Here is a 27023-nt window from a genome sequence, read left to right as displayed (position 1 = left end):
TAATTGAGCCCCAGCCCGAGTTTCAAAGAGTGAAGTGAAGACGCATGCGCCCTGAATGTACGTGGAGGTGATGATTTGTAGTTTTAAAATACTGTAAAATACTTTGTAAGAAGTCTACATGACAACATCATAAAAATGCGGCCTCTAAATGGTGCCTGCTTAGTATTTTGCCCGGACTTGTTGAAATCAGAAAAGAAAATGTATTCATATGGAAGAAGGTGGTGAAGGTAAGAAATGTGCAGGTTGCCAGCTTTCAAATAGGTGTCCGAGGATTGATAAATAAATATTTGATTGCCGAATATTGCCAAAGTATGAATTGAAAAATGACTGCATGACACATAATATATTAATATATTTATGATTAACAATCAAATGATTAATTAGTTAGAAACTAGTTGCTATGAATACAGATGGCATCAGTTGTCGTCTTATGAATGACTGGTTTGTCATTGAGTCAGTGATGCTGATGAAAAGTAGCCCTTCATTACCAAACACCTAGTAGCTAAACTGGTATTGAATTATGAGTCTGCTACTACTCTTTCTACTACTATTATTAATCATAAAAATAAAATAATACTAGTAATATTACTATTTCTAATCATAATAATATTATACTACTACAACCTCAACTACTATTACAACTAATAATAATAATAATAATAATAATAATAATAATAATAAAATGTGTTATTGTTTACACTTAATTAATGACCCTGAGAGACATATTTTAATGTGGTTTGTGCAATTTTATATTTAGAGTCAACACATCAATGTGCATTTATGTTGGTTCACATTTATGATTACAAAAAAAAAATCCAGTGATTCATAATTCTGAAATAAAACAGACTGAACTCTATAACAGAATAATGAATTAATGTTGTGGCTGGCAAATAACTTTCCAAAAAGTCTCTCATTTAATCTAATGTGAAATTGTTGAGTGAGTTTTTATCTTTTGAGATTGTATCTTCCAAAAGAAGAACCTGGACAAGTTTTGTTAATGAATAGTGTGTCCTACTTTATCAAATGTTTTTGTGCAATTGATTTGATAGCAAAAAAATCTCTAGTGTCATTTAAACCAGGCTCCAGCTTATTTCCCTGTGAAAGTTCCCTAGCTGATATCCACTCTTCTTTTTAGCTTTAGTGACCTGCTGATGTTGCAGGAATTCATTTTATTCATGTGCTGAGTTGAAGAAATAAAAAAGGAAGACATCTGGTGCATACTGTACATCTGGCATATATCATTGATTATAAGTGCTGATCTACTAAATGTAACATTAGCAAGAAGAATATAAGTTAGAATATTAATGCAAAATACACTGAGCTATTTTTTAGTTTTAGTAGTTACAGCAATAATTCTGGTTATACTGCCTAGTATAAGAGGAATCCCAATTAAAAATGAAAGAACAGTTATCATCAGCTGGATTACTGAAATGGGATGAAATATTGAACTATTTGGACATGAAGACATTGCAAATGTGATACACCTTAATTACACAGAAATAAACCTGTTCATTGTTGTGTAGCTCAGATGTGTGGATTGTTACACCATCTGGTCTCAACAGGGTTTAAAGCACTAACTGACAGACCAATTATTATTGGATGCAATGCTTACACACAATCATATCCATCCAAAATGACTTACAGGCAAAATGGTCTGTTGGTCTGTCCTTAACTTTCCTATTAAAATAACACATGGTTACTCATATGGCTTATCAAAATCTGAAGAGGAAGTAACACCAATGTTAGCATTTACCCTAACAAAAGAGGGTATTTTCCAAGTGTAGTGATTGCCATGGAACTTAACTAATCATTACCTTAGTGGATTTAAACCCTCAGTTAAATAGTAAGTTAATAATAATGACTTACACTTTTTTAAGTCCACCAGCTTATTGTAAGATCCTTACACTCTAGATATATGTTGTCAGTTTCTCCAAAACATTATTTATTTACTATTTAATGCTCAATTTGATGTGTTGTCATTTTGTAACCATGTGCAAAACAAAACATGCAAAAGAATTGGGAAAATACACCCAGTCCAAAAAATGTGGGGGTGTTGGTGCTCTATAATGTGATAGAATAATGTGCTGGTGTCCAGTATAAGTGCATCTGGGACAGAAAGATACATTGAAACCCTAAACTCATTGTGTCCTTGTCGGGTTCCTCCTGGCTCTTTGGTTTACTCCGACCTCCCACAAAAATGACACTAGGTGGGATAATGACTCCAAATTGGCCCTAGGTGTGTGTGTGTGTGTGTGTGTGTGTGTGTGTGTGTGTGTGTGTGTGGTGTGTGTTGTGCAGAGTTGGTAAGTAAAGAAGCTAACAACGGGCAAGGCAGAAGGCAACTAGATGAGACAGTCGAGTCAGCAATGTAAACATGACTGAGAACAAAGGCATTATTCAGCCTGAATACATTCATTAGATAACAAAATGTTAAATTATTTTGTATTATTATAATAATATGATGTGAGGTCGAGTTACCAGCGTGACACTAAAACAGGTAGTAGTAATGGCTACTTTTTACTTAAGTACATGTCAGAGCCCAAACGTCTTTACTTTAACTTGAAAAAAAGTGAAAAAGTGTAGTCAGTACTTCATCTTTTACCAGAGTCTTTTAAAACATGAGTATCTGTACTTCTACTTGAGTGAAGGATGTGTGTCCTTTAATGGACTAGTGTTCATTCCAGGGTGCTTCTGACCCAAACAAATCCACTGCAAAATTGAACAAAAAGATGTCTCGCTGAAGATGAAAGAATGAGAACTGGACAATCATATTTTTGAAACCATATTCTGGATAACTTTCATTCCTACTCCTCTCAATCATACTCTTTTTAGGATCTGAAACTTGGCATTAGATTTAAGTTTAGGTTTAAACTTCACTGTCACTTCTGAATTCTTCTTCTCCTTCTTTCGTCTGCTCCCATTAGGGGTCGCCACAGTGGATCATCCGTCTCCATACCACCCTGTCCTCTTCATCTGCCTCTTTCACACCAACTACCTGCATGTCTTCCCTCACCACATCCATGAACCGCCTCCTTGGTCTTCCTCTTTTCCTCCTTCCTGGTGGCTCCATCCTCAGCATTCTTCTACCGATATACCCCATGTCCCTCCTCTGCACATGTCCAAACCATCTCAATCTCGCCTCTCTCACCTTGTCACCAAAACCTCCTACATGTGCTGTCCCTCTAATAAACTCATTTCTAATCCTGTCCATCCTCATCACTCCCAACGAAAACCTCAACATCTTCAGCTCTGCTACCTCCAGCTCCGCCTCCTGTCTTTTACTCAATGCCACTGTCTCTAAACCATACAACTTTGCAGGTCTCACCACAGTCCTATAAACTTTCCCTTTCACTCTCGCAGATACTCTTCTATCACAAATCTAGTGACAAAACTGAATAATAAGAATAAATAAGAATGACATAAATAATAATAATGTGGGACGTTTAGGGGGTCATTAAATTGGGAAGCATGGATTTAGGGATTAGGACACCATTTGGTTTAAAGATAGTCTGATTTCGTCTACTTGTGTCTGATTTATATAGGACGTGTGAAGTGGAAAGCGTGTTAGTGTACTAAACAACAGTAGGGTTCACAGCCAGTCAGTGTATGTGTGTGTGTGTGTGTGTGTGTGTGTGAGAGAGAGAGAGAGAGAGAGAGAGAGAGAGAGAGAGAGAGGCTTTGGGAAGTAGCCAATCGGCGCGTTCTCTCTGGGGCGTGCGTGCACGCGCGCGCCAGCTCGCCTCCACGTACATTCAGGGCGCATGCGTCTTCACTTCACTTCACTCCTTGAAACTCGGGCTGGGGCTCAATTAAGAGACCATGTCCGCCATCGGCAGTCCGCAGTCCGTGCTGTCCTTATTGAAACGCAATTCTCCATGAAATAGCATTATCCCGTGGCCTCGAGAATGGCCAGCTCGGTGAGTAGGCTTTACCTGGTGAAACGGAGCTTTCGCCTTTTCATGCCTTCGCGCTGTTGGGTTTATTTTATTTTTTGTCGCCTTTTTCCTCCCGCATCCGTGGCATAGGAGGCGAATGCGTTAAAAATGAACGCGTAGGAGAATTTGATGTGCATGCATAAAATGTGAAAAGTATAGTAGAAATCCGTTTCGAGTAGTTGCATGCTGCAGGACACGTCTTCAAACCGAACGTGGTGCTTTGCGGGGAAAGCCGGTAGTGAGTGAGGAGCGGTTCTGGAGCTCCGGTGTTCACTGAAACGCTCGCGCACGAACAAAAAAACAAAAGTGCAAGGAAAGAAGATTAAAGCTCTCCGATTCTTTTTGGTGCATTTTCCGTTTGTGCGATTTTGGATGGACGCAGTGGGATCTATTTTTTTTTTAGGAGGCGTATAGTTGATTTGTGTTGGTGCAATTGCAGGGTGCTGTTCAGGTGAAGCTGGAGCTCGGGCACCGCGCTCAGGTCCGGAAGAAACCCACCGCTGAGGGCTTCACACACGACTGGACGGTGTTTGTCCGCGGGCCGGAGCACACCAACATCCAGCACTTTGTGGAGAAAGTCGTGTTTCATCTGCATGAAAGTTTCCCCAGACCAAAAAGAGGTGCGTGGAGTGTTTTGATGTTTCACTGGAGTTGGATTCGCGTGTAACCTTGGCGCATCTCTCTCTCTCTCTCTCTCTCTCTCTCTCTCTCTCGTCACCAAGACTTTTTTTTTTTTCAAGCCTGCTCTTATTCATTTCATGTAAAACTATATAGAAAGAGATCCATTTTTTTAAACTCCATGTTCCCATCAATGCACCAAATATTAAGCATGACCATATTAATGCCATACATCAGATCTGTTACTTTACTTTCTATTATTAATATTAAACACAGAGACCAAACAGGGGAAATATAGTAGGTTTAATTTCTTGGCTAGTAGATTTCTGCAGGCTTGCAAACAGGTCCCCTGCTTTTTTTTTTTTTTGCATGAGGAAAGGGATCAATTAAACTGTTTGTTGCTTTGAAGCACAGTTTCTGCCTCTTTGCTGCATTCGAGTTTGCTCTGAGGAAACAAGCGCTGGGCGAAATGCCAACCGGAGTCTGTCCTAATTACACACGACTCGCTGCAGACGAGCGTTTTTCACCGTATTGTGTTGTGCTGTGTGAGAGAGTTTGGGCCAGGTCTGACTGCAGTCTAATTCAGTTTCGATCGTTATATAGCTCTGCTGGCGTTTACATCACTGGATCAAACGTGTCCCCTTCTTTTGCACTCGCAGCATCTTCACCAAATGTTTGGACTCTCCTGGTTTTGTTTTTTTCTGGAGGGTTTCTTAAGCCATTTTAGGATTCAAGAAATGTCTCATATTTTAATGCATTGCACGACTTTTCGCAATATGTAGCAACACGACTGTAATAGGCCTGACGTGTCATGTCACCCTAACAAGGATGTCACTGGATAGAAATTTGCGAACACATGACGCAAAAAAACATGGCCGTATTATTCTGTTGGCATGCCAACAAGAGTTGGGTAGATTTACAGGCAAAAAAGCAAATAGTAATGCAAACAAGGAAAACTGGAAATGTCATCACGGTTTTTATTCGGGAGCTGATTGCACTGTACCCAGGTTACAAAGGGGACTTGATTTACTAGCATAATGCAGTTGGGAATCCCAGTGGAAACTTTGGATTCTGTTCAGCGTGACTGATTTTTGTAAATGTCTAACATTTGCTCAATTTTTCTATCCCACTGATCGTGATTTATAGAACGGAAATAAACGTTTTTGCATGTTTACATTAGTTCTATAGGGAAGTTCCTTTGCATCAGGTGTGTGCGTGTTTTATATTCTGGTGCAAATGTATCCTGTCGTATTTTTGCGTGAAAACATTTAAGGCTTTAAATCGCCTAATTCGAAGTATTTGAAACACGCATCACAGGCTGTTGATGGCAGGAGGTTTACCAAATGTACGTTTGTTTTAACATCCCTGCTGGAACCCCCCTTCCTTGACAAATGTGTTTCGAGGCCTTCTGAAAAAAGTTCAAAACCAGCAGGAGGATACTTAACCTCTAATAAATCCTGCCTTATGACATGGCCTTAGTGATTCCCCTCCAGACTCCCTTTTAGAACTATATGGTATGTAGCCTAATGTGTTTTTGCTCCATGACAAATTAAGACGCCTAAGTACTTCCTGAGGAAGCGGCATCTTTTCATAATTGAATTGACAAAGTTTGCGCTCCGGAACCGATTGAGGGACGGAGGGCTTTCGGTGTTGTACATTAGTCAAATCAGTTCAGATCATACGACAGTGGCGAACTTGGACCATAACCCGGTCAGCCGTTTATTGATCGCAGACTTGAGTGGTGAGTGTTTTCTTTAGTGTGCATTCAAACTGCCCAAAGTGGCCTTCAGAATTATAAACAGCTTCAAAAATCAGTCATGGACATCTTCTATGTTTACTGGAGATTTCACAACAGGGCTCTCTGTGGCCACTGAATTCGGATAAAATGCTTTCTTACACAGGATAGAATTTATGGAGTGCATGTAACGTAAACAATCAGGCTTATTATTTGGGGTCCTGGGAGGCTCGGTCATTCCCCCCCTCCTCTTCATCATGGCCTCCTGACTTTGAGCTTTGATCACGTTAGCCAGCGTCGAGAGGAGCTTGGAGGGAAGTTCGAGAAAAACCTTGTGCACAGACGGGCATGTGTTTGACAGTTTAATACCAACAGTCTCGTCTGTAAGAGAACAGCTGTAACACTCTCTTGCTCTCTCACACACACACACACACACACACACACACACACACACACACTCGTCCTTCTTCCAACCGCTCATCTTCCAAATATGTTTAGTCACTTCCTTTCATACTTTTTCATTTAATTATTTATTTATTTATTTATTTGAATCTCCGCCACCATCTGATATTACCCATCCTACAGCTGTTCCATGTTATCATAAATACCTTCTCAAAAAATGAAAGGCTTTCGTTTATTAAATTGGTCATCCTCAGATGTTTTCCACATTCATAATGTGTGCATTTTTTCAGAAAAGCCTCTATACATCATTATATGTTTGTGCATGTGTTGTTGTTGTTGTTGTTTTTTTTTGGGTAGAGCCGTGCTGTACAGACGTGAAATGTCGCCAGTTTTTAAGATTTCTCGCAAGCTAGACACATTTTAAACAGACTCCAATCTGCTTGGCTTGAGAAGGGTGGGAGAAAGGCTATGATTAGCGGCCATGCTGTGTAGCCTTGGAAACCTGATATTTAGTGTCGGGAGCTGGTTGGGAGAGTGTCTGTGCTTTTGGTGAAGGAGGGGTACAGGGTAAACTCAAAAGAAATGGACTGGAACATGGCTGAACATTTCACCTGTGGCCATTGATGCCAGCTTTCAAAAAAAATAAAAAATAAAATAAATCATCACTAAAATGTAGCCGTGTGGCTTTTGGGTGGTCAGAAGGCTACCCATAATTTACTGGCGAGTCCTTAAAGTGTTCTCTTTGTCATCACCAAGAAGCTTTTGGGAATGTCACCTTCAATTTTGCACAGTGCCTGCTGTTTTTATTCAGACACAAGGTAAACTGGCTGTATACGTTTTATTCATGTGAAGTCTACTATAGAGGCAGACACAAAGAAACGAACAGCTTATCGAGGTTTATAAAATCTTAGATGTGTGGTTTTAAGCCAATATGGACACTGCATAAAACTTTTCCACCTCTATAGACATTACAGAGTGTGATCTGGTGTGTTTTGTTTAACAGATGAAAAAAAATTGGTTGAGCTTTTTTTTTTTTTTTTTTACATTTTTTTTTTTTTAAAGCCTTTCACTGAATTGTTTAAACACGACCCCTTATGCAGCTCATCTGTTACAGCTTAATCCAAGAGTCTTCGATATCTAACCACAGATGGAGCGAGCATGAGCCAGATAAACCAGGCTATGAAAGAAGTGTGAAGCCAAAACGAAACATGCATGTTCCTATAAGAAATAGAGCATGGAGTTGCATGGTAGGCGAGATATCAACGTATCGGATCTGATCTAGGGTATTTTGCTGTTAAAGACGAATTCAAATCTTGTTATATGAGGGAGCTGAACGCATGTTATGGTAGAGGTTGAGTGTCTTACTTACTTGTGGACACAGAAATTGTGCACTGTGGTTTAATAAATAATTGTCTGTCTGTCTGTCTGTCTGTCTGTCTCTCTCTATTTCTCTCTGTCTGTCTGTCTCTATCTCTGTGTGTCTCTCTCTCTCTCTCTCTCTCTCTCTCTCTCTCTCTCTCTCTCTCTCATTTATTGTATTTAAGATTTGAAGTGTGGATTCACAGGTAGTGGGACTATTGACTGTTCTCAGTCTCGGACCCCTTGTGGGATTTGTCGTACACGTATCTGGTCTCGAGCATCAGGATTCCGAAGGTTGCATATTGATTGTCTTGCTGCGCTTCCACGTTCCAGTTTCCAGCATGAAAACATGATTCAGAGCGTAACGAGTTTTTTGTTCGTTAGCCTCGTGTTGCTTGTTTATCGGTGATGTTGAGACTTTTAGAGTTTTTGTTATAAATTCAGACAAGCAAATGCGATATCTTTTGTATAATTGTTGTCAGGCAGTGATTAAAGTTATATCCAGTGTCAGAGAAATGTGACTGGTTTTTATGCTTTCTTGGAAACATTTACTGACGAATAGAACCAGGATTTTTATTCATTTGCAAGCTGTTTTGTGGAAATCTGCTTTGTGAGACCAATAATTGAGCGATCACAATGGATCATGTTGATTCCACACTGTGTTTTTGAGAAGACCCTGAAAGCGCACTCCATTTAGACTAAATACAAATACCTTTTACATCCTTCGTTTCATCTGGTGGAGACTGTTCGCTTGGGAACGTGGCTGCTGAAATGGGTGACTTTTTATTATTTATTTTTTTTGTCCTACGTTTGCCCCATTTTTGTTCACGTCCTAAGCAATTCTAGGTAATTAAACATGCCAAGAAGCTCAAAGGGTGCTTTACTCTGCTTGGTGCAACAGCCAATGTGGTTATCGCTTTAAAAAAAAAAAAAGTCTAGGATTCATCTTCTGTAACTGCAGCCTACTTTTTTTGTGGTATCTCCAAATCACACTAAAGAGGAAATGATCTCTGAACTCGTTTCTGCGTGAACAAAAAAAAAAAAGCGCGATTGTGTGAACACATTTTTCCAATTAGAGCTGTCACGGCACAGCCTCACAAAGCTTCGTGTGGCCAGTGAGAGAGTGCGATGCTTAATTGGAAAGGAGAAAAGTGCTTATTAGTGTGTTTTTATTTTTTATAAAAACCAGTTGCACTTCAAGCTCATGTGATTTGATCAAGAGGAATAAGAGAGATCAGGTTTTTAAGACGACACCGGTATATGACGGTACCGAATACATTTGAACATCACCTTTTGATGTTCGTTGCGGTAACCACCAGAATGGTCTCTGCTTTCCTGCTTGTGGATAACTGATGTTTAGATGATGGTTAGTGAGGGGAACAGCATGCCTTTTTTAAATCTGTCTATTGCTTTTTGCTGATCAGATGTCTGTGGTATTGTGTGCACATGTCCAATAAGGTAAGACCCTGGCGTGGCCTTAATACCAGAAGACCTCAGGCAAAGTACAGCTTAAATGTCATCTGGAGATGTATAACTTTCCGGGCTTCTTTCACCGTGGCTTTGCTAGAGATCATTCTCACTCGCTCAGAGGAAGCAATCTATCCTTGGTGAGCAGCTGAACCCAGCATGGTGGAATAATGGAGGGAGTACTCTGAGAGCAAAAAAAAGTTGTGGAATATTATTTAATCACATGGTGACAGTGTTATTGCTAATGTGTGAAAACTGTAGATTTATGGAGTTGGACCTGAGCTGATTTTTCTTTCCTTTTTTTTCCTCAATGTAAATCCTGTATGATATGATATTCCTTAAGGAAGTTAACATTGCTTCTGATTTTTGTTTCTTGAGACCAATTCCAGATAAATTTGTACATCTGGATTATATTACCTCCAATGAAGCATTCTTTTTGATTCCACTCGTAGACCTATGATTATAATAAATTGGATGGTGACAACCAGTAGTGATTTCTCCCTCAAATATTCACTGGCAAATAAAAAAAAATTCTCTAAAGCATTACCCTGGTATTCTTTATCATGTGCTTATTATTTGTTTCTTTTTGATGATTATTTCTTGGATTGATTTAGTATTCCCACACTTACATGAACACAGCTGGCTTCTGGCTGGTCTGCTTTCTAGGTCTGTCCACATGCTGGAGCAAATGATGCGTCACAAAAAACGTCAAATCTAAAATGTCACATTTAGGTTTTTTTTTTCCTCGAAACGTCACTTTTTATTTTAATTTTATATCTGCTGGGTGATTTGGAATGACGTGTTCACGAGTACTGAGTGACTAACTGTATGCAGTTTGGATTTGAATACCGACAACACAATGTAATGAGTGAGACTGATAAAATATAGTTTGATATCCAGCTATGTCTATTTTGTACATGATCGAAATGTCTTGATATGATCGTGATGTGTTTGTTAGCCAAGCTTAAATGAATTGATGTGTCTTGAGTTCAAATAAAATCTTCCACTTGCAAACTTATAGGAAAGTAAAGGATTCTTTTAGGATGGCTGCTCACATACTGTATAGTTCTAGCAAGATCACCTCTGGAGGTTCTGGAGGTCTTCAATGTTTTCTACATCGAAAGGGGAGTTTTCAAAGTCACCCAACGCTTGGTCGGCTCCTCCAGCATTCGTCTCCTGGCAGTGGTCGAGCTTAAGATTAAACATCTGTGAGAACAAGCCCGTAATTGCTTTACGACCAGGCAAAAATCGTATCTACTTGTACTGGTGGTGCACAAAGGGCTGAGGCCATGAAACTGCAGGCTGCCTCCTCCACTGGAATGAAAGGAGCGGAAAAGGGAGGTATGGAGGAAGAGGGGAGGGAGACGGAATGGAAGAGTGTGTGTTGGGGGGGGCTGACTTGTGCGCAACAGCCCAAAACAGGAACTGGGCCATAAATGCTTACTCTACCCCCCACTCTTTAGAGTGAAAGGAGGTAAGGGCTGCGAGGAAGTGGTTTATTGAAGCACAGTTTATAAAGGCTGTCTGCTAGCAAAGTCTTTTAGTCCTTCACCATGCATTTGTGTCCGTTCTTCGTTGACTAAACCTCCAAAGTACAAGCAGTTTTCTCGTCATCATTACAGTAATGAGGATCAGGAGAAATTGCCTGTGAAAGATCAGCTCAAATCTCCACGCTGAAATTGACCCCCCCCAAACCCGCCCCCTCCCCCTTTTAATTTGTTTTTATACATTTGACGATTTTATGGTCGTAATAGCCAGGCTCTGCAATCAGCATTCGGAGACACTGTAGTAGTTTTAGGTTTCATACTGACGTGAACACACCCTTCAAGTTCCCAATGAGTCAAAGAACCCAGCTGATTTGACCTGATTTGGACTCCCCCATGGCGTCGTTCTTCCTTTTTGCCACTCGCTGCCCAGATTGAGTTTGGAATTATTTTTTTTATTCAGCAATATACTTGCACGCCCATATCTTTCATGGGTCTGCAAAAATAATAAACATGCCGCTTTAGACGCAAGGCCAACATAATTTTTTCCCAGGGAACTGGAGCGATTCATTTAGAGTTTGGCATAGATGTGGTTGTGGTGAGCGAACCAGGGTGAAATCCGAGCCTGTGCTCTCACTGAGGGGGAATCCTGCCGTGGCTATTGTCTGCTTGGCTGGCAGAGAGAGAAGCTATTTAAATTGTCATAAATTCCACACAGCCAGGGCTCGGATGTGAAGTGCTTTTTTTTTTTTTGGTTTGCAGAATAAATGCTTATTTTTTTTTTTTTTTTTTTTTCACGTTTTTTGACAGCTCATCTTTGCTTTGTTCATTATCACTTTTTGAAGAATTCTTGTTTATTATTATTATTCTGTAATCCCCCTAGCATTCATACAGTTTTTTTACACTTTATGGCACTCTCGCATCTTTCCGAATACCGTAATGAACCAGTGTTTTTATTTATTTATTTATTTTTGTGGGTGAATACCTTCTTGTGTCTTTTGTCGGAATGGGAGTTAAATTACTGTCCGAGTTCTTGAAGTTACTGGACACACTGTTGTTTTGCTTTACATGGCTTGTCGGAGCTTATTTTAATAAGAAAGCCCTTGAACCTGAGGGAGATGGCCAAGTCGATATAAGCAGATTGTCTTGCATCTATAACCAGGGATTTTAGTGTTTGGGGGGAGGGAGGGGTGTAACAGTATCACCTGTATGCATTGGTGCTGCGGGATTCGTCTTCATTGAATAGGAAGTGAGCTCAGATCTCAGGCGAAGTAAAGTGATCATCGTTTACGCTCATGGTTCTTTGACCGTTGCTGCAAGGAACATGTACTGTTTATTCATTCAATTCATGCGTCAATGGAGCAAAGCACTGTAGCTGAATTATGCGAGCAGCTGATTAGAAATTGCAGCGTTCATACATCTCGAATGCTTGACTAACATTCTGCTTCAATCCTGAGCAAAAATAACTGCTATTTACTATAAAAGTTAAAGGTGCCAAATGCACAGTGTGTGTCCTCACACAGTTAACAGGAAACCAGCAATATTAACAGCTAACTTAATAATTAGTCTTTGTTTGTGTTGCCTTCATTTGTAAACCACTTGGAGGTGAGAAAGGTCTTGGGCATGTACGTGCTGAATATTTCATGCCTGACACACTTTCGAAAGTGTTGATTCCACTTGTTCAGGTCGTAAATATAATTGTTGTTATTTTTTTAAACATGTAAAAATTCTGTATAAAAACTTTTGCTTAGGATGTTTTCCAGTTTGAAATGTAGTCGGACGACGTTTTCCCGCTCTTTTTGTAGACTTGTTAAAGAAGGAATAGCGGTACTCTTTTGTATTTTATGAACGGTGGTCCGAAATGCTCAAAAATGGCACATTTTTAAAATCCCGGTTCGAGTGAGGCACAAATCGAGATGCACTTTTAAAAAATGTTATTTGCAGTCTATTGCGTTGTATAAATAAATCCAAATGTCTTTAATATCAGAGGGCAAACCGTATTTTGAAGGCTTGATTTTCCACATTTGTGTCTGATCATGAGATATATTGTCCTTTATGGAAAGAGTGAGGTGGCAATGGCGCATGAATAATGCTTTGTATGTTTTGTTAGAATTTCACTTGAACAGACCTGATCGGTATGTCCTGCTGGTAAATGGGGAACCAGCAATGGTGGTCCATCTTGTTCCATTTTAGGTGACTAGGTTTGTTGATATCATTACTGGGCCAGTAAGTGCTTAATAGTAGTATTTCCTCACTTCCTTTCCTCTCGGCAAGGATTCTTCAAGCTCTTGTACAAAATGGATTCAGTCCAACTTTTAATAATTTGAATGGAGAGAGAGAGGGAACAAAAAAAAAAACTTGACATGAATCTCACTAAAGTCTCTCCAGACGGTGACATTGAGATCAGGCTGTAGCACTTCACATAGCTGGGACTTAAGACCACCTCTGATGAACGGTTGATGACAAGCACTGCAGCTTGGCAAAAAAAAACAAACGCACAAAAAAAAAAAAAGGTCTATCATTTCAGAAATCAATCCTCCACCAGTGATGGGGCAATTAGCTGAAAACAGTCCCCCACCCGGAAATGAATTCATATGAACCAGGCAAAGGCACAAGCTGGCATTAATGGAATTTTAATGAGGAAGCATCATGAAATCTTATCCAGGGATGATCACTTTAATATGGTGCCAATTAAAGAATGCGAGTGCCCTGCTTTTGTTCCTTTTAAATCTTTCCCAGTTGCTGCCTATAGGGCATCTGGAAAAAAGGAAGAATTCATGTTGTGCTACCTCCCAGGCCTTAATGGTCAATGGTCAATTACTGAGCTTTGAATCTAATAGAAAAGAGAGAAAGGAAGTTCAGTCAAGGACAGGTTTTTATTAGCATGTACTGCTTTGCCTTTTTTTTTGTCTTTTATGTTGGTTTTATGTAAAATGTAAGAACTTTAAGACAGCAGCTTGTGTATGTATGTGTGTATATGCTATAATATAATATATAGATAGAGAGTTCTGTAGAGATTATATATATATATATTAGATTTAGAGATTTCTCTCTCTAAAGATATATGCTTCTATATATAGATATATAGGGGTGGGTGGGTGTGTGTGTGTGTGTATGCATGTATATTGTGTGTGTGTGTGTTTGTGTTTCTTATTGTTATTGGTATACTAAGTAAATCTAATCTGAAAACACATGAGAAGGGAAACTTTGAACTGCTACCCAACAGCATGTTGTGAAGTGCCGTATGCATCTTCAAGCAAGGCAGTAGCTGAACATAAAATAGGAGTCAATCTTATTTCTGGTTTTAGTGCTTCTGTAATAAAACAGCATGAGTAGATGGTTATAACACCAGCTGCTGAGGGCTTGGGCCAGATTCTGTGTCTTGATGGATGATGCACCATTTGTTTATTGCACGATTATGGCCACGAATCAAAGGACTTTGTTAGTTGACCAGTTGACGGTTAGCTGTGAAAACGTGGCAAACTTTTTGGTAGAATAAAAAAAGAAAGAGTCGTAAATGATGTAATATGCTTTTTTGGGGTGGGGTGGAGCAGGAGTTGAATCCGTACAAATGGATCAAGGTGAACCTGTATAAATGTTTTTAGCTGCATTTGTTGCTTATTTGCGTTTGTTAGATAATTAAGTTGGAAGGATGAGCTTTTTTATTAGCATAGACGCATCTAATGTTAACACAATCAAGCAGACAACCTTGTTTGCTATTTTTTGGTCTCGCTGCTTACGAAGCTTTTTTTTTGTGTTCGACAATTTGTTAGCTAGAGCAGTTTCTAGTTTTCCAGAGGTAGTGCTCCATATTGGTGAAGTTTGACACGTGACTGTTTTCTTAAACCCACTCCAGACGAGTTGTTAGACCATGCTGCCTAGTCTCACAACCCTACAATATGAGACAAATGGCTTTCCAGCTTAATTTTATTAGTACACCTTGCTGCAACTTCGACCCATAGAGCTGTATTGAGACGAGCCTCAAAATGTTCTGTTTATTTATTCTGTTAAATTTTAACCCACGGTTATTTCTTTCGACCCGCGGTGCCTTGGTGCGGCTGAGCTGGATTTAAAAACTAATGCTGAAGCCATAGGCTCTTCAAATCTGCATTCTCACATTAGGCTGGCTTATGAGGAAGTGCCTCTGGGAGCAGAAGTCTTCTCCGGTTTTAATATCGCAGTTGGAAATGCCTAGCAAATGTTATAAAGCTGATGGGGAAAATTATGTACACTGTAGTATTCAGAGATTGGGGTGCTCATTTACACTAGCGCTGACATTAGCATTTTTTATTTTTAAAAACAAGAGAGTGTAATGTTCTCGAGTGCTGGCTGTTCTCTAGGAAACAGATGCATATACCCCTCATGACCAAAGGTAACAGTGTCCCTGATGAAAAGGTGCCTCATTTCAGCTACCATGGTTTCCCCCTGTATGAGGTATCTGGTTACACCACTGTGAGCAGACCTGGTGCTCCCATATGCCTGGTTCCATGGTGTCAACTCTTTATGAGAAGAGAGACCCCTTTGAGAATTGCAGCTTAACCTTCCCTCAAGGAGCAGCCACATGCCGTGTTTCAGGTCTACGTCAAACAGGACTGTGGAGCGTTGCAACCAATTGGCATTAATCCAATACTGCCACACACACATTTTATAGTTCAGTTAGTTTGCTCACATGTAATCAGACTGTGAACACATTTGAAACCAGCAAACCTTTTTATTCCCCTGAATTCAATTTTTTATTTCGGGATTTTGCACACATCCGTCTATAGTAGCTATACAATTTCCACTATAATATATTGCAACAAATAATATTGAGTGCACATATTGTTGAAATAATAAAGGTACAGAAAATGACTAAAGTACTTTTGATGCATTTAAAGTAATTACGAAAATTCTCTCGCATTATGATCTGATTTTCTTTAAAAGCGTGACGTTTCTCAAGCTATTCTTAAAGCTGCATAAGTGGTGATGCTACATATCTAAAAATAGAAAATAATTAATAAATAGGGGTTTAACACAAATATTGTATGAAAAACGTATGAGAAATTTCTAGATCTGTCCCAGCGAAATACAGTGCAACCTCGATACATAGGGTTACGTTCTATGACCCCTCACGAGTAGCAAAAAAATGGCGAGGTTTCGACTGTTTTCTTTTGATGGTTCCTTTTTCAAGGGGAATTGTACATGTACATTACTTGTCAAAGGTTTTATTTACTACTTTAATTGAATAATAAAATAGTATTTTAAACATAAATTTATTAGTACAAACTCTGTTTGAAAATGTTTCTCCGAACTTCCGAGCCTCTTCCGAGAATCTGATTCCGAGCCTCTCGCGTAATCAGATTTTTCTCGAGTTACTCTTAGTCCGGTTCCTAATGAAAATTCACGAACTATCGAGGTCATGAATATCGAGGTTCCACCGTACTTGTTCTTGGATTGACCAATAATGACTTGCATTTGAGTAAATGTGCATAAGAAGAGGGCCTATTGCTGTTTAATTGTCTATACTAAATCTAAACATGAAAGTGCTTTTATATAGAATCCCATAACAAACCTCTTATGTAAAACGTTTGATGCCAAATAATCAATTTAATCAACCCAATGAACTGGCTATAGATGTTATATAATAAGAGAAATGTGTGTATCTAGTCATTGTCATTTAGCAAAGACAATATGGTCAGCTGCTTGCATTATTAAGATTATACTCTTAATGGCCTCTGTAGTTCACAGAGTGATGGAAGGTGGCTCTAGTTCTTGTAGAGCTAATGACGTCAAAAACGATTGACAGAATTATATTGCCATTTTTAGCTACTCATGCTCAAACAATTGCACAATTGCCTACATGGATGGACTTGCCATGTAAACCCGATCCTATCCCGATCTAACCAAACAGAGGCACATTCCCATCCAATTGTCCATGACTGGTAACCACTTTTTCAGAGCGTTTATTATCCGCCTTGCATCTTAAAGCAGTCCGTGTAAACTTCTTGCTTAGAATGCAGAGCAGTGCTTCTTGTTCTTTGTAGTCTACTGGAACAAATATAGTGTGATTATCTGACAAAAAAAATAACAACCTGAAAAGTATTTGCACAGATAAGTGTCTGGATGTTTTTTTTTTTTGTTTGTTTTTTTTTTTGTGTGAGAAAAGCTGCCAAGCTACTTTTGTCTGAAGGACATATGTTCATATGGGTACATTTGTAAATACTGTTTTTTGGGGGTTTTTTTGTAATGGGTTTTAAGAGTAGATGTCCATAATAAAATACCTGTGATGAACATTCACATTCGGAGCTGGGCTATGATATAATACTAATATCTTTCAACTGTATGGTTTTTGTAATAAGCATTTTCCACCAAACCATTAATGTTGATGCAGACACAAATTGCATGGAATGTACAGTGGTTGGACAATAAAGGTGAAGCACTGGCTCTTATAGTGTTTGAGGTTTCATGCCAGTAAGTGCACGGCCTGGTCGCCAGTCTTCGCTGATTACACATTCCATAAGTAAGAGGTATGAAGGTTGAATTAGTAGAGCAAGAGCACCGCTGTGCATAAAAGATTTCAATCAACACAACATAATGGAAGACCTATCAGAGTTCAAAAGATATACTAAAAGACATACTGATAAATTATTCTGGTCTTAAACCAGGTGTTTCAGTTTCTTGGCTCAACCCTTGAATTTTTCCTTTGTTTCAGTAGGAATATTTTATGTCTAAAAAAAAAAAAAAGCTTTATCATCACATTTTGTTATTTCCAACACTACTGTTTTGTTGGCTTTGTAAGCAGACGTGTATATTGTGAACAATATTATATAAATGTATCTTGATATTTGTTCAAACAAAGACTTTTAGGTGGTTTGGTGTGATGTTTGCCAGCGAAAATGGGCAAGTTAAGTAGAACAAAGGCTCTTTATGCAGTTGGTCTAAGCACTGAGGGCAAAAAAGTTGGTCATACTGCCGGGAATACAACGCTGCTGTATTGTACATAGCTTTGTTCAGCTGTGATTAAATCAGCACTGACAGGAATAAAATGTGTCAAATGACAAATTGGAGAAATCACAAAAAAATTTTAATACGTCTTTGTTTGGGTCTAAAAATAAAGAGGAGTTATTAAATCCACGTCGGTGTAAACATGGCCTCAGATTTTCTATCCACATTAAAGTTTCATGAGATGCACCTGATGTTGCAGCGTCAACAGAACGAGCCGAAGTCTTGAGAGAGTATGAGTAGCAGCACAACGGCATTAGTTTGTGAGGATTTGTCTCCAAACAGGCAGTACATCTTCGTGTGTTGCCTTAATATCCTAACTGGTAGCCCTGTAACTGCCTACTATGTTGAAAAAGGAGCCTTGCCGCTTCTGTACATGTGACAGGATTTTAAATATTCCACAAACCCAAAACTGTTTGTTTTTTATTTATTTTTAATTTAGAAAATTGCTTCTGAATAATTCAGCGTATTTGAATTTGTGCCTTTGTGTGAAATGTAAAAATGAGACCATGGGAACGCCAGCCATTACAGCAGGGAAAGGAGGTGGGATCCTCCCCGATGTTTGTCAGACATCTTTTACGGCTTAAACCTGGTACCAATTATGGATTTTTTTTTTTTTTTTTTCTGATTTCACTAATGATTTATTATTTCAGGTCATCCTAGCTCAAGGACTCTTTATATTCTAGCCATGCACCAGCACTATGTTTGAGACTAGGCCACCTCAGCTAGTTAGGCTTTTCAAGTCCTCTAACTTCCACCATACAGTTCACCAAGTTCACAAGCCTTTGCTTTTATGTACCAATTTTTTAATTCAAACATGCAACTAAGTTTCTTATAGATCATATAGATAATTTGGGAAAAAACCTATTTAACAGAATATGGTATTTAAATATGAACAGGCTGTATGTTTGTTATTGGTCAACCACCACATGCCTATGTAAATTAACATGCAAATCTCCATGCACCACATCTCCACAGAGATTAATAAAAACATTCAAATTAATTGAACCTAAAAGAAATGGTCATGTTTAAATGGACAGTACACGACGTAACAAATTTCATTAGACTCGGATTTCACATAGATACATTTACAGCTAACTAGCTAAGAATTAGCAAGTTGGCTATGTTTAGTCACAGTACTTATACCTAGACATGGTTTTACTTAGAATAATGTGGTTCAGTGAGAGAAAATAAAAAATATTTCCGGTTTAATCCTTTTGAAAGATTTTGTTTTGTAAAGTGTGCCTCGCAGGGGAAGTCCTTCCTTTGCTAGCATGAAAATTGCTAGCTTGGAGAGTAAGGAAGTACGGGAAATTCCTAACAGAAACATCAGGTGACATAAGAATGTGATAATGATGGGTATAAGTTGAGTCCTTATTCCTCCTTATACCTACCCTAAGCACTGTTGTTCAGCATTTATATTGTTCATAACAATGATTTACCTTCCATAACGGCTAATCGAGTTGCTCATTTAAGAATTCATAATTTACTAATTCTTAAGATGAGAGAGGTGTACTTTTTCTTAAGCTGGGTTATTTTTCAAAGAATGCCTTGTTCTCTGTATTAAAATAGGTTTATGGTCATGTGGGTAATAGATTTCAGCTCTAGTTGACCTGAATGTAGGTGGTCCACTGTATTGAATGATTGTTTACACAGTGTGTGTGTGTGTGTGTTACTGACATATATCTAATTGTGGCGTCTTTGCTACAGCTATAAGATGGTAATCAGACTCTAAATGGAGAGTTTATTCACATCCCAAAGACTGCATTGTTATTGTGCCTGGCCATTTAGAAAGAAGTGAAATCTGAATCAGTGTTGGGTTTTTTGTGTATATTAAACGCTCTTCACTGAGGACAGAAACACTGATAGAATCTAATAGTGTAGTTTAACAGTTTAGTCGTGCAATGATCTAAATGTCAACTGGATCAGGTCTTCTTTTTTTTTTTTTTTTTTTTTTTTTTCCCCCTCTTGCGATTGTGTCTCAGGATTTTCCGGCTTTGCCTCATTATGACCCGGTCTTGAAGAAGTGGCAAATGCTTTCTGACTGGCATTGTGCTGTGATTGGCATCCTGGCTCTGTGTGTATGTGTGTGTGTTCGAGAGAGCGTAAGAGAAGGCAGGGGTTCTTTTTGGCTCTTTCCATTAAGGGAAGGAAAAAAAAAACAGCAAAGCACCCTCCACTCTAGCTCAGTGTAGTTGCTGGCCAATTTCCTGTTCCAGGTCAATGAGTGTATTGTACACTTTGCTTGTCCAGACTCCCACTTCCAAATGTAAAGTGACCTTTTCAACTTAAGAAGTTCCCCAGCCACAATAATAATCTTATCATTTTTAAATGTAGATGTTTGAGTCCTAAGTCCGTTTCCTTTTTTACATCTCATATATTTGACACTTTATATTTGACGTGTATGGACCATATTGTTTTTTTGTTTTTTTTTTGTCAAGGTTATTAGGGGGTGCTGGTTTTTATAAATAACATGATGAAAGAAAAAAAGTCAGAACAAAGCTTAAATAATACAAATATCAAAATGGAAATATAAACGTGAAAGCATAAATGCTTTATTATATAACTAGACATTTTTATGAAATAAAATTGATAAGATTATTTTTTCCCAGATTTTGATCTAAAGACAAAAGGAATAAACTAGCAATCACTTCATAGAGTAAAAACGCAGATTTGTGAGCTCAACCTGTAAACATTAAAGATAAATCTGAAAAAAAGTTGATTTAAATAATTTCACTACCGTGGCTCATCTATACACATTGCTGGCTTTAACTGAGAAAATAAACACATAGTGAATAGGCTCATTTAGCAGCTTATAATTGAACGTGACCCAGTCATGCAATTAATTGCAACCCATAATATTTGTGCAGCAGTGCAGTGTTGGGGCGCCATGACCTCAGGATTGGGGTCATGAGCTGTCTGGTCTGGAGAGTCATGTCTCGTCTTGTTTAGTTCGAGTCTTGGTTGCAGTGTAATTTGAGAATGAGTATTTCTGTGGTACAGGCTCAGGCAGTTGCTTCAGGGGGTGTAGATACTTAACCATTCGAAATCTTCCCCATTTTGTGTGGTAATAATCTTAACATGGATTACAGTTGCCTTAAACCGAGTGCCAATTCGTGTTTTCGTTAATACATTCAAATTAAATTAATATTTTATTGGCCACATTTGACATAATTGCGTTATGTGCCGTGACATGTTGCTGGACAATAGAAGAAATAAACAGTGTCACGCATGATCGTTTTGACACACTGGAAACGTGCATATGAAGAGGTGTGTTCTTACTAAAGAATCAGTCTTTTGTACTGGTTGTCATCAGGGGAAAATTGGTATACTTTTAAAAAGACAGTTTCTGTTTGAAGATCATTTATCTCCAGATGTCTTTGACTCGCAGAGCGCACAGAGCATGATGACTAATTGCTGGTACCGTTGTCAGTCCCTGTGGGACATTAAGAGCAAGACAAACAAGTGTCCCATGGGTCTGTCTTCTCAAATACATAATTGGGACTAACATGCTGTTGTCTGTGCGTGTGCGCGCAAACATGGACATGTGTATAATGCAGCAAGTCAGATGTAGAATTCTCCCTGCTTTTATTTATTTATTTATTTATTTATTTATTTATTTTTGTCACTTTCAATTTTTTTAAGAAAATCTAAACCCACATAGAAGCAAGGCAGAATGTAATCCAGGAATATAGTCTCCCATTTCAATATTATTTAGGACTTGCCAAACCCTTTCGGACCGAGTAATACATTTTAAAATGAAAACACAAACAGATTTGACTCCATACAGGTCAAAAGTGCCGTGAAATTAGAGTTTTAGGTTTCTTCCTATTAAATCTCTATACAGTTACAGTCCATACTCGGATGGGGCAGAAATTTTCATTTTAATAACCTCATGTCAAGGCAAATAAATAATACACAGGTTTTTTTTGGCTCCCGGGTTGACTGGACTATGATGGAGTGCACGGATGCTGTACTAGAACTGAGATATTGATTTATTGTCATACATTTTTTCTATGTATAGGCCATTCACAAAAAGTTCTTAGGAAAAGCACTGTACTAGTGTTGGGTGGTTTATCACGCTGCTTCGCTCTGCTTTAAAATGGATTTTAAGTGAAGAGGATTATTAAATCATAGCCTGCAATATTTCTCATGTAACCAGGGCATGTACACTATTCAGACCATTTAAACTGTAGTGTATTCGTCCTCTCTGTCAAATATTTCTGTAAAACCCATCATTTAGGTGCACCAAAAACACTTTTTAATTCTGATTTCATTCATTTGCTTAAAGTTTCCAATGAGCTTTGAAAGACTTTCTGATTGAGTCTCCATCTCTGTTTCTTCCCACATGCCCCTTAGCAAAGGTTTTATTGTTTATTCTGGTCCTCTAAATTTATGAACTGTCATCATGGTTTAGGCCAAATGCAAAACTTGCCAGAAGTATAAATCTTTGCTCTGAATCAGCCTAGCAAGCAAACTAATAATGGAAAGCGTTGCCAGAAACAATCAATACAAGGAGCTACAGTAATTGCAAATTGTCGTTTTGTCAGTCTGAACTAATGACGTCTAAACCTAATACATGCATTGAACTTGTTGTCAAAGGAGACATGACACAAAATTATGATCCTAAAAAAATATAATGCTTATCCCCCCCCCCTCCTTTTTTTATTTTATTTTATTTATTTATTTATTTATTTATTCTTTTTTTTTTTTTTTTCAGTGTGCAAGGATCCGCCGTATAAAGTTGAAGAGTCCGGATACGCTGGCTTCATCCTGCCTATTGAAGTGTACTTCCGAAATAAAGTATGTTTTAAAATCCCCTTTCTTTAAAGTTCGCTTGTGTCTGTACAACCGTGCTAAATTAGAGCGCACACTTTACTGTTCACCAGGAGGAGCCGAAAAAGGTGCGCTTCGACTACGATCTTTTCCTGCACTTGGAGGGTCATCCCCCTGTCAATCACCTGCGCTGTGAGAAACTCACCTTCAACAACCCGACAGAGGAGTTCCGCAGGAAGCTGCTAAAGGCCGGAGGGGTAATGTACACGCTCGCTTAGCATATTTGTTTGCATTGTTCCCGTCGCTGGATTTCATGGAATGAAAACTAAAACTGCTTGCTGATTAGAACTCGAGATAAGAAGAAAGGCTCAGAATACACATCTTATGCTGGTTGTTCAGTGACTTAAAACAATGAAGTTATAAACTTATATTTGATCTAATCCTCTACAGTATTGTGTTGGATTATTTTTACTTGAATGAACTTGGGAGGTTTTTTAATTATTAAGCAGAATTTAGGTTTTAATTGATGCATCACTGAATATGAGTTTTGACATTTGTATCCAGGTACATGCTGCAAGTAAATCCTTCCATATCATTCGAAAAAATTATCTGTTTTAAATAATTGGAGTTTACATCTCATGGGTAGAATGAGCATTTACTCTCTAGATTAAGTTTGGTATCAGCAGCACATATGGGTGATGTGGGTGATATCACAGAACAGCTATTTATCATTGCAAGGTTTCCGAATCAGGGCTCTGTCCCAGCTTTACGGTTTGTCTGTGTTTATGTGGGTGGTGTCTTCAGGGAGAGCTGTGTGTGTGTGTGTGTGTAAAATATATATAATTAATATATATATATAATATATATATACACACACACACCCACACACCTGAGCACAAGCAAGGTGAGTGTGTAGTGCTCTTCCATTAAACTGTTTGCCTCTGTAAAGCTACACAATGAAGCGCAGTGTCTGTGAGTTAGTCTTAATGGAATTGCAGTTTTCATCAGCCAAGATAAGTAACTTTTGCTGGATGAATTAAAGTGGGCCAGTTTCAACCTGAGCCATCCATCACTGCAGGACACACAAGATAGTTTTTGGCCCCAAAACATTTTTTTGTCATGTAAAAACTCATCACATCAAGCATTCCTCCAGTAATGTCATCATCTAAAGAAATGATTACACAGGTATGCACTTGTGAAGTTTGTATTTTTTCACTGCTGTGAATGTGATGGGGTGAACGTGGCTTGAATCAGAGCTGTTGATTGACGTAGGATATGTTAGGATGTCCAATATCCATTGAAAACTGCAGGGACTGAATGGGCATCTTCAGTTTACCTGATGGTTTTTTTTTCTTGCAGAGATTCTTTTTTCCATCATACCAAACAACCTCAACAAAAGACACTATTTTTTTTTTTTATTTATTTTTTTTTTTTTTACTTGCGATCTAATTGTTTGTGTTCTGTTTTGATAGCAACGGGATCCTCACAAAAGAAGCTCGGAAGACTCTAAAGTAAGGATCTAATTGTTTTTAATTCAGTGAAACTAATAATCACTTCATTTGGAAATTTTTGCATAATAAAAAAACACCATGTTCCAATTTCATCCAAAACCATAAAAGCATGTTTTTTTTTAGCGTTGTGTTATTGGTCGAAGAATTCTGTAACGTGGATGGCATTCTTGTTCTACTCAGGTGATGGTCATGCAGGAAGGCTCTACGTCTTTGTTTGGTCAGCACCTAAAGCTGCCCACGTTACCCAGTAGCTCACTGACACTAAACTTCTCTGATGGAAAAAAGAGCAAGTCCTTTCCAGGAGCAAAGGTTAGTATAAATATCCAGGCTTAGCCCCTCATAGCTCACAAACCAAACCTGTAACTCACACAAAAAAAAAAAAGAAATCTGGTTTGCCACCAAAGGAATTTCCCAGGTCTTCAACAAGCTTTTCTTAATGTTTTATATTTGGCAAGTTTAAATATGTTCAGTGCATTTAACTGAAATTTTGCGAGACGTTAAACATTGGCTTGGGTCAGGTATTTCTTGGCTGGGAAAGAGGCAAGTGCTTACATTATGATGACGTAAACTCAGCAGCAGGGTGTCCTGTTCCAGTAGGGGTTTTGAATTAACTGTGAAATACTTAAAAGACCTCAGACATTTTCAGTTTTTCTCTCTTTTTTTTTTTTCTTCAATCTGTCTGAAAGAACCATTTAAGAAACTGTACAGGCCTTTTTCATGTAAAGCTCCACTTCAGTTATTCGTTTCCAGCAGTGTTGCACAGTCAGTTTTTTTTTTTTTTTCTTCACGTATTGAGTGAAGCACATTATCCATTAGGCTAGTAAATCCTGCAGGACTGTGCACCTACATATTTCTTCAGTTAGGTTTTATTTTTAGTCTCCAGTGTCGTATCACTTACTGCGATTCAGCTCGAAGCATTGCACGCAGGCGGAGGTTAAGGGAGACCCTACCGCACATGGAAATGGTTCCCAATCTAAACAGGCCCACGCACGTGATGGATCACTGAGAGATCAAGGGTCACTGGTAGCCTGGCTGCTGCACCACTGCATCAGCCTCTTTAGCAAACAGGCAAAAAGCAGTCGATATACTTGTGGCTTCTCAGTGTTTCTTGGCTAAATCGGTGTTGTGGTCATGGAGGTTTAAATGACTGCAATGTTGTTAGACTTTGATCATGCAGTTAAGATTTGACTATATAATATATAACACACAGGTAGACCCCAACTTACGACATAGATAGGGACCAAAAAACATGCCGTAAGTCCATCAGGTCGTAAGTCGAGAAGAGTGACTACTCAATGATGCGTATAATATAATTATATTATTATTATACAGTACAGACCAAAAGTTTGGACACACTCATTCAAAGAGTTTTCTTTATTTTCATGACTATGAAAATTGTAGATTCACACTGAAGGCATCAAAACTATGAATTAACACTTGGAATTATACATGGAATTATATACATAACAAAAAAGTGTGAAACAACTGAAAAATGTCATATTCTAGGTTCTTCAAAGTAGCCACCTTTTGCTTTGTTTACTGCTTTGCACACTTTTGGCATTCTCTTGATGAGCATCAAGAGGTAGTCACCTGAAATGGTCTTCCAACAGTCTTGAAGGAGTTCCCCGAGAGATGCTTGGCACTTGTTGGCCCTTTTGCCTTCACTCTGCGTTCCAGCTCACCCCTAAACCATCTCGATTGGGTTCAGGTCCGGTGACTGTGGAGGCCAGGTCATCTGGCGCAGCACCCCATCACTCTCCTTCTTGGTCAAATAGCCCTTGATGCCTTCAGTGTGACTCTACAATTTTCATAGTCATGAAAATAAAGAAAACTCTTTGAATGAGAAGGTGTGTCCAAACTTTTGGTCTGTACTGTATATATATATTTTTTTCAGTCAAAGGTGACCCTCGTATAAGTCGAGTGGTGGTAGGTCGGGGTCTGACTGTATAAATATATATATTAAGTAATTGGGTATTTTAATGATTATTCCATCGAGTAGTACTTTTTCTTTATCAAAGATCAATACTAAATAAGAGAGAGAAAATAAATGAACGTCATTTGTTTTTCTTTTCACAAAAATGTATATTGTCATTGCTAAAATTGCATACAAGAATATCGGTGAAATGCATTTGAACGCATTTAATGGATTTAATAGCAATATAACCTCAAAATACAAATGCAGCTGCATACAAAAAGTTCCTCCACAATGGGCGCATAGAGAAAGTGATGGAAAACTAATTCGTTAATGAAACTCATTACACTCATGTATTTATTTATTAAATATTCCACGAACTAAATCGCCAGCTTCAATAACATGTTTCACTACCTGCTCTACACAGCCACTGAGGGAGGGACTTTTTAAACGCACTGTATATAAATAAAAAATATAAAAATCTATTTCAAAAGGTAACCACACTGTACGGCGTTTTCTTTGTTTTAGTTTGAAATGATCCAAAACTTTGGCATTTTCTTTGGCCTGAATCTTCTCCTCGCCCCTCGCTGTTTTTTCCTCGTTCCTCCATTTTTTTTCATTCTGCAGCATTTTTGCTATGCTATTTAGATTACGATTATATTTACCATTTGAACACACTTTTTTAAGTTAGATCTGCTGGCTCCACGTACAGTAGATTTGCTTATATAATAAAAGACTGGGGTTGTTTGTTTAATAAGGTGTCTGCTATTCCGTGTGCCTCCAGTCTTGTAAAACCTATATAAATGAACACTTGAAGCTTTCTGTCAGGTAGAATTGTATTCG

The 27023-nt window shown here is 38.4% G+C and overlaps 1 protein-coding gene across 1 annotated transcript in view; it reads left to right on the top strand.

Moving 5' to 3' along the window:
* Positions 1–3713: 3713 nt before the first annotated feature.
* mllt3 (MLLT3 super elongation complex subunit) overlaps positions 3714–27023 on the top strand; it is a 41202-nt gene continuing 17892 nt past the window's right edge. Inside the window, exons 1-6 of the mRNA XM_046852824.1 lie at positions 3714–3917; positions 4375–4555; positions 22702–22784; positions 22871–23014; positions 24230–24268; positions 24449–24577. Coding sequence (XP_046708780.1) covers positions 3906–3917; positions 4375–4555; positions 22702–22784; positions 22871–23014; positions 24230–24268; positions 24449–24577 — 588 coding nt within the window. The 5' untranslated portion in view covers positions 3714–3905. The remainder of the gene's footprint in view (positions 3918–4374; positions 4556–22701; positions 22785–22870; positions 23015–24229; positions 24269–24448; positions 24578–27023) is intronic.

This window comes from Silurus meridionalis, chromosome 6 (assembly GCF_014805685.1).
Source record: "Silurus meridionalis isolate SWU-2019-XX chromosome 6, ASM1480568v1, whole genome shotgun sequence".
Taxonomy (NCBI): domain Eukaryota; kingdom Metazoa; phylum Chordata; class Actinopteri; order Siluriformes; family Siluridae; genus Silurus; species Silurus meridionalis.
This window is presented reverse-complemented; position numbering and strand designations above follow the sequence as displayed.